At 38.8% G+C, this 17,413-nt stretch overlaps 1 protein-coding gene across 6 annotated transcripts in view; it reads left to right on the top strand.

Annotated features, from left to right (window-relative positions):
* Positions 1-16,898, top strand: part of LOC117288347 (endothelin-converting enzyme 1-like) — a 36,118-nt gene extending 19,220 nt beyond the window's left edge. For all 6 annotated transcript variants that reach the window (XM_033769171.1, XM_033769169.1, XM_033769170.1 and 3 more), the window contains 11 exons: positions 357-536; positions 1,464-1,526; positions 2,704-2,856; positions 4,542-4,753; positions 5,969-6,191; positions 7,921-8,097; positions 10,622-10,725; positions 11,881-11,991; positions 13,245-13,437; positions 14,152-14,387; positions 16,692-16,898. In XM_033769171.1, coding sequence (XP_033625062.1) covers positions 357-536; positions 1,464-1,526; positions 2,704-2,856; positions 4,542-4,753; positions 5,969-6,191; positions 7,921-8,097; positions 10,622-10,725; positions 11,881-11,991; positions 13,245-13,437; positions 14,152-14,387; positions 16,692-16,791 — 1,752 coding nt within the window. In that variant the 3' untranslated portion in view covers positions 16,792-16,898. The remainder of the gene's footprint in view (positions 1-356; positions 537-1,463; positions 1,527-2,703; positions 2,857-4,541; positions 4,754-5,968; positions 6,192-7,920; positions 8,098-10,621; positions 10,726-11,880; positions 11,992-13,244; positions 13,438-14,151; positions 14,388-16,691) is intronic.
* Positions 16,899-17,413: the final 515 nt, after the last annotated feature.

Here is a 17,413-nt window from a genome sequence, read left to right as displayed (position 1 = left end):
TTGTTTGGGCTGCCAGTCAGAAGCCATACAGGTTGTAACATGTCCTATAGCCAGGGATCACACCCAAGCTAACCTTTTTTATTTCAGTTATGATTTTGTTGAGTAGGACTTCATTCTAAAGCTTGGTTCATACTTCCTGCAAATGCGAATGCAAAGCGAACTTTGGTGACGCATCAATCGATACGCGTTGCCCTTCCAATTGTGAGGCAAGGAAATTCGCTTCGCACATTGCATTCGCAAGAAGTATGGACCGGGCCTATTGCAGGTTTTTGAGCTGTTTTTAGTGATTTTACTTTCACAGTATCTTTTGTAAGGTGACTGAGTAATTCTCAATTTGTTTGACTCTGTATTTGTAGGTAGTGGAATCGTTTGGAGGATGGAGCATGTTAAGCAATGAGACGCTAGCCGGCCAATGGAATGAAACTACATGGAATCTAACGACTCGTTTAATTCAGCTCCATAAGATGAGGATGTTCTCTTTATTTAATAACGACATTGGACCAGATGACCGAGATTCTACTGCAAATATCATGAAGGTTGGACTTGTTATTTTGGTTTTACTCACTGTATACTCCGTACTTTCTTGAGTTTTGTGATTTATAGGCAAAGTTATATTACAATCTGTATAGACCGTATTGAATAACCCCTTTTTGCTGTGAAAAGTCGCCATCTTGTAGGGCAAACCGTATGTGCGTCTAAAGGCGTACATCAATGAAGCACGCAACATTCCCGGTTTGATTTCTACGGCACATGCACGCACACATACACGCACATGCACAGACGCCATCTTGTAGGTTAGATATTTGAGCCTAGTGACTTCATATTCAATACGGTCTTCAGAGGATTGGTAGTGGTTAAGCTTAGGCTGTTTTTGATATGGAATCCTTGGTTTACCGTTGCCAAAATACTGCGCTATTCGGTATTACCCGTATATTTTTGGATGGGGCAACAACAGCTAAACACCCCCAAGTCTCACTCATCAGTTGGCTGTACTGGTATGAAATTTCGTGTCAGCTTGGACCAATATATTGAAAGTAATCTCCCCACACTTTAATGGAACGATTCATTCAAAACCAAATGTTTGGCAACATTCCAGAGATAGCATGAAGCCCAGTTTTTGTTGAACTCAACAGAAAATGTGAAACGAACACTCGTACGGCACAATCTGCTTTCCTGAAGTGCAGTAAGAAAAGTCACTATTCTTTTGGCAATTTTGAACAAGGGCCCAGTTTCATAGAGCCGTTAAAGCACAAAAAACAAAAGTATGCTTACCAGTACAAGAATAAGGTTACCAGCCGAACTGCCATGTCACATGTTGGGAACAGTACCCAATCATTTCTGCTCAGCAGACTTATTCGTTAAGCAATATTTTCTGATTAAGCAGCTCTGTTAAATTTGGTCTATGATTTTAAATGATTATACACATGCACATAATAGTAATTATTTGTACTTTTTAATTTCAGTTTTACCAGTCCGGCCTTGGTCTCTCTCTTCCTGAAATATATAATGGAAACAGTACTGTACAAGTAAGTGATCTGACAATATCTATGTATTTTTTGATCCTAAACCGAGTCAACCACTGAGTAAAGAACACAACTAGACCATTTTTTTGGGACATTTTTCACAATTTACAGTTTGTTAGTCAAGCTTTTATTTATACACAATGCAAAATTTATGAATTTTTCAAAGTGCAGTACAAGTTCTGTTGCCAAAATACATGGCTGCTATGTAGGGTGCCTGCAAGACAAGGATTTCAAAAACTTGTTCTTCCTCTTGCCATACACATTCTGTCTTTTCAAATATGTTCAAAAGTAATTTCATTGTAAAATCACAGTGGGTTCAGAGAGATAAACTTTCATAAAAGAAATACTTTGAAAATTCAGTCCTTCTTCAAATCAATTCAATTCAAATTATTTTTTCATCATGTGAAAAACACATCGAATTTGTTATCCATTGTTTAGCATTTCAGAAATTTACATAAACCTACACCATAAGCGGTTGCCCGTTGGACTTTTGTTGGTGAAAGTGCCTCAACTTCTCCGTAGAGTGACAACATTAATTCAACTTATCGCGACTTATCGCGACCTTGATGTAAAAACTAACAGGCTGAAAGATGTTGCGGAAGACTTCCGGTAACTTAACAAGGGCGCTAAAAAGTCGGATGTAAACAGCGCCATGCGGTGAGCCTACAATGTAGTGCGACTTTGTTGTAAAAACGCTATGCAATTTTTGTCAAATATAACTCCAGGTGGTAACGAACGCAAGGATGAATTACACCCAAGCCACTCACGGTAATTTTCCACGTGGCAGCTAGAGAAAAAGTCCAATGGGAACATGGCTATTTGTACGTCACATCTCACAGTAAATCGCTGTTATTACAGGGTGCGATCTATTAGCTTCGCCGTGACGACCCTGCGGTGCTTATCCGGGTGAGCCCCTGACAAGAGATTATCAAACGATCACACTCGCCCTCTCATGGTGACGCCATGCACCTCGGGGCAGCCCCAAGTGACTTGTTCCACAAGCAGGGCACTTGGGGCTGCCCAGGTGAGCACCTGGAGTGACGTCAAAGCTATTGGAACATACCGGGGTAGGCCATGGGAAGCTAATCAATGGCACCCAATCATGGGTGACATTCCTCTTGTGTGCGTTGTAACTGTCGGATATTTACTTAAGTATATCGTTTAAAAAATTTGATTACAGAAATATTTAGATGGTTATATTGAACTTGGTGCAACCGCAGTGACCTTACTTCGATCACATGACTACCCTGGGGTCATGGAGCATGCTCATGTGAAAGAAGAAGCCAGGAGACGTATGCAGGAAATACTGGAGTTTGAGACCAAACTAAGCAAGGTAAGCTACTTGTTTGATTGATTTGTAACCAAATTAATTGTTTTAGGTATATAATAAATCATTGGTTGTTTAGTTGGTCCAAATGTTTTGATTTATTATTATTAATAAGGGAATAAAAGGGTAGCGACGAGTTCTTCAACGTACGTTTAAAGCCGCCAGGGTCGGCGGTCGTGTGATAAAGGCCGGAGCCGAAGGCGAGGGCCTTTATCACACAGCAACGATACTAAATGTTTTGGGTTCTTTTAGCTTATTTAAGGACACAAGTGTCACAACCGGCACTCAAACACACACACTCCGCTGACCAGAAACATTAGAGCTTCAGTCCAGTGCTCAATGAACCACTAGGCCATGACATGCCTTTAACACGCTGTACAACTTATACAACATTAGAGCTTCAGTCCAGTGCTCAATGAACCACTAGGCCATGACATGCCTTTAATACGCTGTACAACTTATACAACATTAGAGCTTCAGTCCAGTGCTCAATGAACCACTAGGCCATGACATGCCTTTAACACGCTGTACAACTTATACAACATTAGAGCTTCAGTCCAGTGCTCAATGAACCACTAGGCCATGACATGCCTTTAACACGCTGTACAACTTATACAACATTAGAGCTTCAGTCCAGTGCTCAATGAACCACTAGGCCATGACATGCCTTTAACACGCTGTACAACTTATACAACATTAGAGCTTCAGTCCAGTGCTCAATGAACCACTAGGCCATGACATGCCTTTAACACGCTGTACAACTTATACAACATTAGAGCTTCAGTCCAGTGCTCAATGAACCACTAGGCCATGACATGCCTTTAACACGCTGTACAACTTATACAACATTAGAGCTTCAGTCCAGTGCTCAATGAACCACTAGGCCATGACATGCCTTTAACACGCTGTACAACTTATACAACATTAGAGCTTCAGTCCAGTGCTCAATGAACCACTAGGCCATGACATGCCTTTAACACGCTGTACAACTTATACTATGTAAAAACTCAAAATAATAAGGCGATCATGTTTTTGAGAAAATGCGGAACAAAGTTGTGTCAGGGACTTATTCACTTTGAGCTTATTTTGATTTCCCAACTAAAAGTAAGAACTGCAAGTTTGTACATAATTTTCTGGCTCATGGACACATTTCAGATGGAAATATTTTTTAGGACAAGTTCATTTTAGAAATTGCTTGATATAATATGTTGTTTTGATTGATATACATTGTACCTTGAGACAAAAAGAGATAAGTACCAAGTAATTAATGGTAACCTTTTGCAAGTGGGCATCTTGAAAGATTTTGGTCACTTCCGAATGGTTCCATATAATCAGTATAAACATAGCTTTTAAGGATTTTGCTACTTTTTTTAAACACAAAACACAATGTCCACAGATTACATTAAAATTACACGGTTTGAAGATAATGATAGTAGAGCGCACCTGGAAATATTAGTTGCTGAGGTGCTGTAGTTTTTGAGAAATGAGTAAAACAATGTAATGAAAATATGTTTTTACATGCTAAAATAATTATCCTCTCATGATAGCTGAGACAAAAATTATTTTCACTACATACATATTTTTTATATATATTTTTGCACCCTTCAGGAATTTGTTTTTTGGTAAATATTTAAAACATTCTGTTTTATATTGAACTTCCGTAAAGTTGATTTTTGCCATTTGTCCTTCAGTTGTTTGTTCCCAAAAGCAAGTTGCAAGATCCAGAGCAAATCTACAATAAGCTACCCCTCCAGGAGTTAATAGAAATGATACCTGAGATTAACTTGCCAGCTTACATGACTGAAACATACGGCGAAGAAATCTCAAGTTCACTCGAGGTCATAGTTTACACTCCGTCGTACTTCCCTAAGCTGAATCAACTCATTAAAGAAACACCCCCACAGTAAGTTTGATGTAGTGTATGTGTCAAGAATAGTAACATTGCAATGCGCTGTGTTTTTGACTGCGCGAGGGCACTCCTAAACATATATCATACCCAAAACAACATTACCACTGCTGAACATCAATCCATTACGAACAATAAGACCTTGGTGTTACCGCAAACCAAATATACATTGATACCTCACCATGCAATGCCTCAAATCCTAAAAGACCTTAGTTGCCACCCACCTTTAAAGCAGGTTAAATTTACGCGAATGCCAATAAAAACTGTTTAGGACAAGTCGCGTGACACCGGAAGTGATATTACAAAATACTATTGAGAGCACCCTCACACGGTAAAAAATATGGGGCACTGTCTGTGGTTTGGGGGATTTTAATTATTTGTAAAAAAAAGAATGGCTCGGACATTGGTATAGTCAGGAATGTAGAGTTGAGGGATCAGAGAGCAGTCCCTATGATATGACAAAAAAATACTAAAACAAAAGGTTTTTTTTCTTTGAAATAAACAAATTTCCTAGCATGTTAAAAGGTTTGTTCAACGATAAAGCAAGAGAAGATACTTCTTCACATGTCTCTTGAACTAGAACCTATGGTAAGATTTTGGAATGCAACATGCAGGTTCAGGGCTCAAATTTTACACTGGACCACAGGAAAACTGTTTGTTTGTTTGTTTGTTTGTTTGTTTGTTTGTTTGTTTGTTTGTTTGTTTGTTTGTTTGTGTGTTTGTTTGTTTGTTTGTTTGTTTGTTTGTTTGTCTGTCTGTCTGTTTGTTTGTTTGTTTGTTTGTTTGTTTGTTTGTTTGTTTGTTTGTTTGTTTGTTTCAAAGATCCTCCCATCAAGGGAACTCGGCAAACTCCCACAAAGGAATATAAACACCAAGCTGGCAACAGCCAATCTCTCTCATTCAAACATTGGTTTAACACCCATGATTATGAATTACACAAATCAAGAAATTGTGATTCATTACTAGATGTAAATATTTATTCTTGTCATTGTGAAAGGGAATTCTGCTGTTTTTTTAATTTTTATTTATTTAAACAATAGTACCTCACTGTGTAGTATCTTGAACCAAAACAAAACCTTGTGGTTGGCAAGTTGTTTGCAACTTTCCTGTTCAGATTAACTTGTGACAGTCAAATCTTAAAGGAATTCATGCAGATACCAGTAGACGTTTTCTCATCTTTTTGATTTCATGTTGACAATTTTGTGTTTGTAGATTAGTCGCAGACTACACAATGTGGTACATGATCAGGCCATACCTGGGCTACCTCTCCAGACCCTACCAAGATGCAATTATGGTTTTCAGCAAGGTGGTCAGTGGAGTGGGAACCAAGCTACCATTGTGGCAGCTCTGTATGTCAAGGGTGGACTCTGCTTTTGGGTTTGTAACCGGAGCCCTGTATGTAGAGGAAGAAGATTCAGAGAAAACCAAGAAAAAGGTCAATAAATAGTCTATTCTTTTAAGACACGGACACCTTTTGGTAATAACAAAGACCAGTCTTCTCACTTGGTGTATCTCAACATATGCTCCAAATAACAAACCTGTGAAAATTTGAACTCAATTGGTCGTCGAAGTTGCGAGATAATATTGGAAGAAGAAACATCCTTGTCACATGAAGTTGTGTGCTTTCAGATGCTTGATATCAAGACCTCAAAATCTAGTTCTGAGTTCTCAAAATCAAATTGAATATTTTAGTAGAAAATTACTTCTTTCTCGAAAACTATGCTACTTCAGAGGGAGCTGTTTCTCACAATGTTTTATACTATAAACAGCTCCCCATTACTCGTTACCAAGTAAGGTTTTATACTAAATTATTTTGAGTATTAGTATTACCAACAGTGTCGAGTGCCTTTAACAGATTGGCTTGTGTCACTAGATTTGCAAATTTTGTAAACTCACGGAGTGACCTATCTAGATACATGTATGCCACTTTACCAATGCTATACATGTACATTGTGCTACAGCGTAGAAGTGAAGTTTGCGTTTCACAAAGTGACCTATCTGGACGCGTAGTGTTTTGACGATATCTCGATAGGTCTCAATGTGCATTACACAGTGCTCTCTGTGGGCACAACTTTTGTTTGTCATTCACAAAGAAACTTATCTGTTAGGAATGAATTGCTAACTAAAATAGTTGCTGGCATAAAACCACATTGACAGTTTTGTATGGATAGAGTACTTTTTTTGTCTTATAAAGAAGAAAAAAAAGTAGGCATATCCTAAAACAGCAGTTTGAAAAATAGTGCAACTTCAGTTGCAATTTGCTTACTGTGAGCAAGATAAGATAGATTGATGGTATGAGGGACCATATCTGTAGAACAGTTTGTGAGTTAATCATTTGTTAAGATTGACTATACCATGTGTGTTAAAGGCACACGACACTATTGGTAATTACTCAAAATAATTAGCACAAAACCTAACTTGGTGACGAGTAATGGGGAGAGGTTGATAGTATAAAACATTGTGACAAACTGCTCCCTCTGAGGTGACATACATGTAGTTCTTGAGAAATTCATCGGATTTGATTTCGAGACCTCAGATTTAGAATTTGAGATCTCGAAATCAAGCATCTGAAAGCTCACAACTCCGTGTGGAACCGTGTGGAAAGGGTGTTTTTTCTTTCATTATTATCTCCCAACTTTGATTACCGATTGAGCTCAAATTTTCACAGGTTTGCTATTTTATGCATATGTTGAGATTCACAAAGTGAGAAGACTGGTCTTTGACAATTACCAATACTGTCCAGTGTTTTTGAAGGCACTGGACACATTTGGTAACTGCCAACAGACCAGTATTCTCACGTGGTGTATCTCAACATATGCAACAAATAACAAATCTGTGAAAATTTTGACAGGATAAGTCATTGCAGTATTAATAAGAAAATAATGAAAGAAAAATCACCCTTGTTGCACAAATTTGTGTGCTTTCAGAGGCCTAATAAAAAGCTTCATGATCAGTAGACCCGCATGATGTCTTTGAATATTTGAGTGAGAATTAAGTCGCCTCTTTTTTCAAAAATGTATTACTTCAGAGGGAGTTGTTCTCACAATGTTTTATACAACAGCTCTTCATTGCCAGTAAACCAAGTAATTTTGTAAGCAAACAAATATTGTGAGCACTTACCGCCCAGTGCCTTTAAACATCTATCATTGTTCTCTCCATACCAGGCTCTGGAGATGATTGAAGACATACGCTTTGCATTTCTGGAGAATCTTCCCCTTGTTGAATGGATGGATGATGAGACAAGAGAAAGAGCTGAAGATAAAGTCAGAGCCATCAAAAATAAAATTGGCTTCCCCGATTGGATCCTGGATCCCAAAAAGCTGGATGAATATCATGATGGGGTAAATTTTTTAGCACCTTCTTAAAGACACTGTGAACACTAACGGTAATTGTCAAAGACCAGTCTTCTGATTTGGTGTATCTCAACATATGCATAAAATAACAAACCTGTGAAAATTTGACACACGAAGTTGTGTGCTTTCAAATGCTTGATTTCGAGACCTCAAAATCTACTTCTGAAGTCTCAAAATAAGTTTGTGGAAAATGAATTCTTTCTCGAAAACTACGTTACTTCAGAGGGAGCTGTTTCTCACAAGGTTTTATACTATCAACCTCTCCCCATTACTCGTTATCAAGTAAGTTTTTATGCTAATAATTATTTTGAGTAATACCAATAGTGTCCAGTGCATTTAAATTGTATATTGTGGTTACAAAGACAAACTTAGTGATTATTTTCAAAATACAACAGATATCATAAAGCAGCTGTTATCATTTTGTGAAAAAGCCGTCTAAAGACCGGTTCTTACTTCCTGTGAATGCGAATGCAATGCAAATTTTTGACATCATGGCTGTTTTTTAGCAATGTATGTTTCCTAGGAGTTGAGCTGATGCGAATTATTATTGCGAATTTGTGACCTCAAAATTTGTATTGCGTTCACATTCACAGGGAGTATGAACGGGGCTTAATACCAAAGAAGTTTACCAGAGTGGGGTTTGAACCAATGACTACCAACATAGATCTGTAAACCCTATTAGTAACATTGCAATGCGCTGTGTTTTTACACAATCAAGCCTTGTTTTTACATATTTTTTTGAATGTAAGTTGGCTAAAAAACACTTTTGGTGAAGGCTGCAAGATTAAAAAGATGAAAATAACTCAGCGGAACTGAATGTAGGAATTGATGTTCCTCTAGATTGTAGTATGGCGAGAAACATGCACCAGGCAAGAAATTTACATTGATCTGAACTTCAGATGCAAGATAAGATGCTTTATAGAGAGGTTTATGTAACTGACATACAGATCCTTGTCATTTGATTGGTGGAACTTACTTCACGTGACATTCACTATTACTCCCAACTGCACCGGCGATCAAAAAGACCTATTCGCCCATGGGGAATAGCATTTCCCATTCAACAGTTAGGATCATCCTTGTTCCCAATGTTTTTGAGCATTACAGCGCTGCTGCGCCGCTGCTAAAACAAAGGAGCACCTGTGCAAAAGGTTGTGATCTGATTGCTATTAAATTTGTGCATTGTTGCTGCTACGCTACGCTATATGATTTTTGGTTGTCAATACAATTTGTTCCGAACCAGTAATTTGTGTGATTTTTCATAAGGTTGTACTTTTAAAATACATCAAATGATAAGGATCTATCGTATGTCAGTTATATAAAACAAATATTGAGTGGCTTTAATTAGTGGAATGGGAAGAATATTATATTATCGCTCGGTGAAATTTGGACTGCTCCACTCTGAGCCACTCAATATTTGTATACTATATTGCTAGCTGTAATAATAATAATAATAAGACTTGTAATGCGCACATATCCACCCTGCTGGGTGTTCAAGGCGCAGTAAAACCAAAAACAAAACACAACACAAAGAAAAACAGAAACAACAAAATTAGTCATTGAAAACCTGTGACATAAGATAAGTTTTGAGAAGAGACTTGAATTTTGCGGTACAAACACAAGATCGAAGATTAAGTGGTAGAGAGTTCCAGATGCGTGGCGCGGCTGAAGAAAAAGACCTGTCACCCCATGAGTGTCGAGACTTGGGTTCAATGAGGAGATGCATGGAACTTGATCGAAGATTCCTTGATGGAGTGTAAACTTGAAGCAGTTCAGAAATATAGTGTGGAGCCTTGCCATTAAGAGCTTTGTGGACAATGAGCATCAGCTTGAAGATGATTCGTTGAGAGATAGGGAGCCAGTGTAGTTGTTTCAGAATGGGGGTGATAGCACAGGATTTTCTAGACAGTGTCACAATGCGGGCAGCAGTATTTTGGAGCCGTTGAAGTCGGGAAATCTGGTTGTTAGGAAGACTGTAGAGAAGAGCATTGCCGTTGTCAAGACGAGAAGTAACAAATGCGTGAATGACCTTTTCAGTGGCACTTTTGCTGTAGTAATAAAGCTGTTTGGTTTTTATATATTGCTTTATACACCATTCCTCAAAGTGCTTTAAACATTATTACCTTGGTCACTGGGCCATTTCATTCCTTAAACCATCTCAGCTCCCTAGGGAGTACACAGCCTGTGGTGCCAAATTTGTAGTGCACTAAGCTAAACCAACCACAAGAACCATCTCTGGCCCCACAGGTACCCATTTGCCCCTGGGTGGCAAGAAGCAATTGTAGTTAAGAGTCTTGCTCAGGGACACACGTGTGACGACCAGGATTCGAACCCATACTCTGATGAACAGAAACACCAGAGCTTGAGTGCTCTTATCCGCTCGGCCACGACACCCCATAGATAGCAGGTCACAATAAAAACCAACCAAAAGTATTATTGGAGCCAATAAATTGATGCATAGGAGCATTTAACACTTGTCATCATGTAACTTTCCGTTTCTGCTTACTTTCTACAGCTTTCCATTTCAACAGAAAACAGCTTGGACAGCATAGTGAACATCGTGAGATTTTTCAGGCAGAAAGGTCTGAAGGATTTTGGAACTCCTGTTGACAAAACAAGGTGATACAACAATAACAATTTATATCTGTAGCACTAGGATTAATCTAAACAGGCAAAAGATATAAATTTTTGCATCATGCATCATAGTTGGTGTAAGGGTAAAAACAAAATTAAATTTTGTCCTGGTGCAAAGATTGACATCTGTTAAATCATTGCAGTATTCACCACTAATGATTCAAACTGCCTCTAGCCACCGAGCTAGCTCAGCGGTCTTGTGGTAGGCGACTGCTCTAGCAATGTAAAGGTTGTTGGTTTGAATCCCACCCGAGTGATTTGCCTGTTAAATTCATTCGCAGAAGTCGACAAAGTACTGAGAATACAGTGTAGCTTTGTCATTCGAATGGGACATTTATCCGAATGACAAAGCATTTATGGTGAAGCATTTATGGTGAAGCATTTTGCTGAAGGATCAAGTGTCAACACCAGAGCTCGAATCTGGTGCTCTCAACCGGCTCGGCCGAGGCACGCCTTGCCAATTATGGTTGTGTTAGCTTCCCCGAGTCAACCCTGGTCTGCCCCTGGTACGTTCGAATAGCTTTGACGTCACTCAAGGGGTTCACCTGGGTCAGCCCAAGTGCCCTGCTTGTGAAGTGGGTGACTTGGGGCTGGCCCCAGGTGCATGACGTCATCACGTGAGGGTGAGTGATAGTTCAGTTAGCTCTTCTCAGTGAGTGAGCACCGCGGGGTCGATATGACAAAGCTAATCGACCGCACCCATTGTGATATACATGTACATGAATCGACCGCACCCATTGTGATATACATGTACATGAATCGACCGCACCCATTGTGATATACATGTACATGTACAATAATACCAGTTTCTGGCATTTTTGGGGCATGCATGTATGTATGCGTAGATTGAGTTTACCGAATTGTTATTTTAAATACCTTTATCTTTTTTAGGTGTCTGTTTCTACATGTGTATGATGCAAAAGCAGCTGTACTTTAACAACTATTATGGTATGATTTGAAGTGGAAATGCGATAAGGAAGGGTTTGCGATAGCACCATAAACAATAATCTCCAAATGAGCTGGGGTGGTTCTGAAAAGAACCGTTGGTTTCAACTCGACCTTTCGATCAGTATGCTCTGATCATCTTCTGGAGAATTTTTATTTTTATAAAAGAAGGATTATATGTTTGTTTATCACTAGATGGAGCATGGCCCCAGCTGAAGTGAATGCATATTACAGTGCTTCTTTAAACCAGATGGTATTTCCATCTGGTATACTTCAGCCTCCATTCTTTGACAACAATGTACCAATGTGAGTATTAAGATTATTATTGGCCCAAAGGAAGACTCTGAGATGCGATGTGACAGGAGTAAATTTGCTCTGAGCTTTTGAGAATGATGGTTATACTTGGGCCCAACAAGCAAGCAAAGAAAGTGCGCTTGTAGAAGCAGGGAATTCCCCGCATACGGCAAGCGTATTTCACGAGTTAGCACGGAATTTTGGCTTGTACGTAGGGTACAGCTAGTGCAGAAATTTGGCGTTTGCATGTTAGCATTAGGGCTAGATAGTTTGTTTGGTACATGTATGTTCATCTAGAGCTCACAGATTCAAATTCCCTTTTGAGTACATTTTTTTTGTTCAAATCAAAATTAGATATCTTTGAAGTTGACTTTTTGTCAAAATTGCTGAAGCTTATGTACTTAACACATCAGTGTTTAAAGGCAAGGTATACATTTGGTTATCACTCCTAAAATTATACACACAAAAAAACCGCAGCTTTGATATTATCAAGCATTTTGAGAAACATTTCACTTCAAAGTAATGTGGTTGTTTAAAAAGATTTTTAATGCCCCAACATTTGAGTCAGAGAAACGTTACAGTCAGCAATGTTTCTCAGATTGTGTTTTCTTATCAGAGATCATGTTCTTCCTGCTCAAGATTTTTGGCGAAATCTCAAAACCGCGACCACCTTTTGAAGTGAATTGTTCACACGGGTAGTCTTATTGTGTATCTTCAATCAAATAGGATTCAAACAATTGAACGGTTTAAAAACCCCAAAGTATACTTTGCCTTTATGCCGCGCAGAGTGTAAGCCACTGAACTCATTGTCGTTGGCTATTCATAAATACCCCAGACAGATTCACCATTCCTGTGGGGGTGTTGTAGTGGTTGATATGTATGACCATTTGGAGCTGTTTATAACCGGTTGTTTTTGGATAGCATTTGTGCGGGTTAGCGCACAACCTCGCTCCGGGGTGATTGATCTTGCCGCGCCATTAGCCCATGGATACGAGGACGCATACACGTACGTGCACGAAAGCATATCCCAAAACTGTCTCATAAAAATGCACCACACGTACAGAGCTCAAGGACGTCGGTAAAACAGATACTATTTAACAGAGTCTCCTACTTTATTACGCTTTTTAACCACAATGGCATTAATGAATGGAATGAAAGAGTAGAAACTCGTTCTTAAACGGCAGTTTAAGACCTTTTATTCAAGTTACTGTAAGACCATTTTGTATATCAAACAAACTGTTCAATAAACTCATTATGAATTGCAGGTCAATGAACTATGGAGCCATTGGGATGATCATGGGCCATGAACTGACGCATGGATTTGATAACACTGGCAGAAAGTTTGATAAATTAGGAAATCTGCGTGATTGGTGGGAGAATCAGTCTGCTGTGGCGTATGAAGCCAGGGCTGACTGTATGGTCAATCAGTACTCACAGTATCAGTTTGGGGAGAAAAACGTAAGTGTCAAATAATAGTTATAATATCCAAGTATAAATTAGTGAAAGAGAGACCGAATTTTTGTTTGTGATATCCATTTTTTTTTTTTTTTCAACTCGACTTACTTTTGGGTTGTTTTAATCTGCCCTATAGACAACAAAAAATTGTTTTTCTCAAAACAGTCATAGTAAGTTTATGGTGAGTTGGTAATGAACATTGTCAAATGTACATGTGTAGCACAAATAAGATTTGATTTAAGTTTACTGACAATCTTACATTTGATGACTTGATTGAGCTCATAATGGTTAAAACTTGTCAGGCAGATTGTGTGCATATCAAAATGTCCAATCTTGTGAGGTGGAAAGTGTGCATATTCCCCTTTGAAGACCATGTCCTCCAGCATAGTCATTCATCATTAAGTTGAGCGCCATGTAGTAGCTTGAGCCTGCCCAGTGATTTTTGTCCAGATATTTCGATCCAGCATGCAGGAGCATAGTTCCTGAAAGCCGGTGTCTTGTTTCAGGGTGTCCACGAAGGAAAGACATCTTCTCCCATGAGAAGCCTTGACTTGTCTGGGCTCAAAAGGATGGTTGGGCAAGCGACAAGCTCTGAGTGGCGGACACAGTGCCCAGCAAGCTTAAGGTGACATTCAGAGATCTTTTTTTTAGCCTTTCGCCATACATAAACTCACTCCTGAAATTTATTTCTTGGTCTATCTGTTTTGTTGCCAACAGCTCGATGGACATTTCACTCTAGGGGAGAACATCGCCGATAACGGCGGAGTGAAGATAGCCTACATGGCATACAAGAGATGGCGTAAAGACAACCCTCATGATCTGCAACTTCAGCTCAATCTGACCTTGTCTCAAGAATTCTTCCTTGGGATGGCGCAGGTGTGGTGTAGCTACGAAACACCACAGTACTCTGATCTTATGATACTCACTGACCCACATGCCATTGATCAATTCAGGTGAGTCCTTAGTACATGTAGTCCTTACAGGCAGTGGACACTATTAGTAATTACTCAAAATAATTTTAGCCTAAAACTTACTTGGTAACGAGTAATGGGGAGAGGTTGATAGTATAAAACACTGTGAGAAACGGCTCCCTCTGAAGTAGCGTAGTTTTTGAGAAAGAAGTAATTTTTCCATGAATTTGATATTGAGACCTCAGATTTAGAACTTGAGGTCTCAAAATCAAGCATCAGAAAGCGCACAACCACATGTGACAAGGGTGTTTTTTCTTTCATTATTATCTTGCAACTTTGATGACCGGTTGAGCTGAAATGACTGGTCTTTGACAATTACCAATAGTGACCACTGTCTTTAACTGGCATAGTTTAGTGACCACTGTCTTTAACTGACATAGTTTAGTGACCACTGTCTTTAACTGGCATAGTTTAGTGACCACTGTCTTTAACTGGCATAGTTTAGTGACCACTGTCTTTAACTGGCATAATTTAGTGACCACTGTCTTTAACTGGCATAGTTTAGTGACCACTGTCTTTAACTGGCATAGTTTAGTGACCACTGTCTTTAACTGGCATAGTTTAGTGACCACTGTCTTTAACTGGCATAGTTTAGTGACCACTGTCTTTAACTGACATAGTTTAGTGACCACTGTCTTTAACTGGCATAGTTTAGTGACCACTGTCTTTAACTGGCATAGTTTAGTGACCACTGTCTTTAACTGGCATAGTTTTTATTTTTCCTCACCGACTGGTCTTTGACAATTACCAATAGTGACCACTGTCTTTAACTGGCATAGTTTTTATTTTTCCTCACCGACTGGTCTTTGACAATTACCAATAGTGACCACTGTCTTTAACTGGTCTTTGACAATTACCAATAGTGACCACTGTCTTTAACTGGCATAGTTTTTATTTTTCCTCACCTTTTGCTTCTAGGATCCCAGTTCAAATCCCACCAGGGCCCAATTTCATACACTGCTTAGCGGTCAATTTTGTGCTTACTATGCTATTTCCATTTCATAGCGCTGCTAACTGTAAGCACATGGAAAGGCATGCTACATTAACCTTCCGGTGCTTACCAAACGAAAATAAATGATGTCACAATGCAAATCCATGGTAAACGCGCAATATATGGCCGCCCAATTTTTCTGCTAACCTGTGGAAAACGCTTGCCCCTTAGCAAATTTTTTTCTGCTAAAGTAAGAACACTAATTTGCTTACTGTTAAGCAGCGCTATGAAATTGGGCCCAGGGCACTATGCGGATTGGGTTATTGATCCCTACCTGTTACATAGTGATTCCCTGGAATGAATCTCTGGGGCTTTTCTCCCAAATTTAAAAACTGACACTTCCTTCATTGTCTTCTCTCCATGGGGTTCTTGGCTAGGACAGTGATTATATTTGCTTTTGTTAGAATACTTGGCTTCACTGCCAGAATTAACAAACGGCATGAAAAAAACAAAAAAACCTATAATTTAATGGTGATGCATTTAATCAATGACAGCATATTGAATGTGTTACAGACACACCACCATGTGATTCATGCTACATGTACCAGGGCCCAATTTCATAGCTCTGCTTACCGTCAACGATCACCATTTGCCGCTTACCTGCAGCGCCGAATTTCTGCGTTAGCTGTGTAAGCGTAGAATGCCGATTAACGTGGAGTACGCACGCGCAGAAGCCAAAATTCCATGCTAACCCGTGAAATACCCTTGACGTAAGCACATAAATTCCCTGCTTCTGTAACCGCCAATTCTTTGCTTATGGTAAGCAGAGCCATGAAATTGGGCCCTGGTGAATTCAAAGTGGGGTGCTTGCGCAAAGAGCCTTGGACTAGGCTACACCAATGTCAGCATATTCAATTTGTTCAAGGTTATTTGAATACAAGTAAATTATGTGTATCCTTTGCTGCTTTACATAAAGTCTGTTCTTTCCAGTTTACCTATTTATTATAAGATAGATTAGATTTTTTATTTAGTTATTGTCCGCGTTAAAAAACATTAAAACTTGACATTCACTGGCCAAATACAGGTATACACAATATCAAAACTATATAAATTACAAAATAAGAGAAGGTATAAATACAAAGCAACAAAAGACCCGCACACTAAATCAAAATAATTATGATGATTTTTTTCTTCATCTTTTTGTACTTCAGGATAGGAGAAGCCTTAATCTAACTTGCTAGAATCTGTTTTTTCCAATTTACCTATTTGTTATGAATGTTCCATATTTCCCTTTTCTTTGATTCTAAATCAAGATAATTATGATGATTTTTTTCTTCACCTTTTTTGTACTTCAGGATAAGAGGAGCCTTGTCTAATTTGCCAGAGTTCAGCACAGCCTTCAACTGCCCTAGTGGGAGCCCGATGAACCCAGAACACAAGTGCCAGGTCTGGTGATTGATGTTACACTGATGCACATACAAAAATCAAGTCTTGTCATTGTTTTAAATTTACAAATTTAAAGGCACTGGACACTATTGATAATTTCTCAAAAACAATTGTTAGCATAGAAACTTACTTGGTTACAAGCAATGGAGAGCTGTTGATAGAATAAAACATTGTGAGAAATGGCCCCCTCTGAAGTAGCGTAGTTTTTGAGAAAGAAGTTAGTTCTTGCTGAAATATTTGAATCGAATTCAAGGTATGTGAAAGCACACAACTTGTGCGACAATGGTGATTATTATCTCTCAACTTCGACGACCAATTGAGTTCAAATTTTCACAGGTTGTTAGTTTATGCATATGTTGAGATACACCAAGTGAGAAGACTGGTCTTTGACAATTACCAAATGTGTCCAGTGCCTTTAATAGCCGCGTTGTAAATGTTAAACTATTGAAGTGATACTCAGTTTGTACCAACCAGTTTCGAATCAAGAGCATCCATATTTAATAGCATTTATTAAGTCAGAAGCGTAAGTGAAATGCTGAACAATCAGGGTAACTTGACACCCACTATGCATTTCAACAATATAAATAGTGACAGTTGTACATAAACCAATAATTTTCCATAAGAAGTATGC

The sequence above is a fragment of the Asterias rubens genome, chromosome 3 (assembly GCF_902459465.1).
Source record: "Asterias rubens chromosome 3, eAstRub1.3, whole genome shotgun sequence".
Taxonomy (NCBI): Eukaryota; Metazoa; Echinodermata; class Asteroidea; order Forcipulatida; family Asteriidae; genus Asterias; species Asterias rubens.
This window is presented reverse-complemented; position numbering and strand designations above follow the sequence as displayed.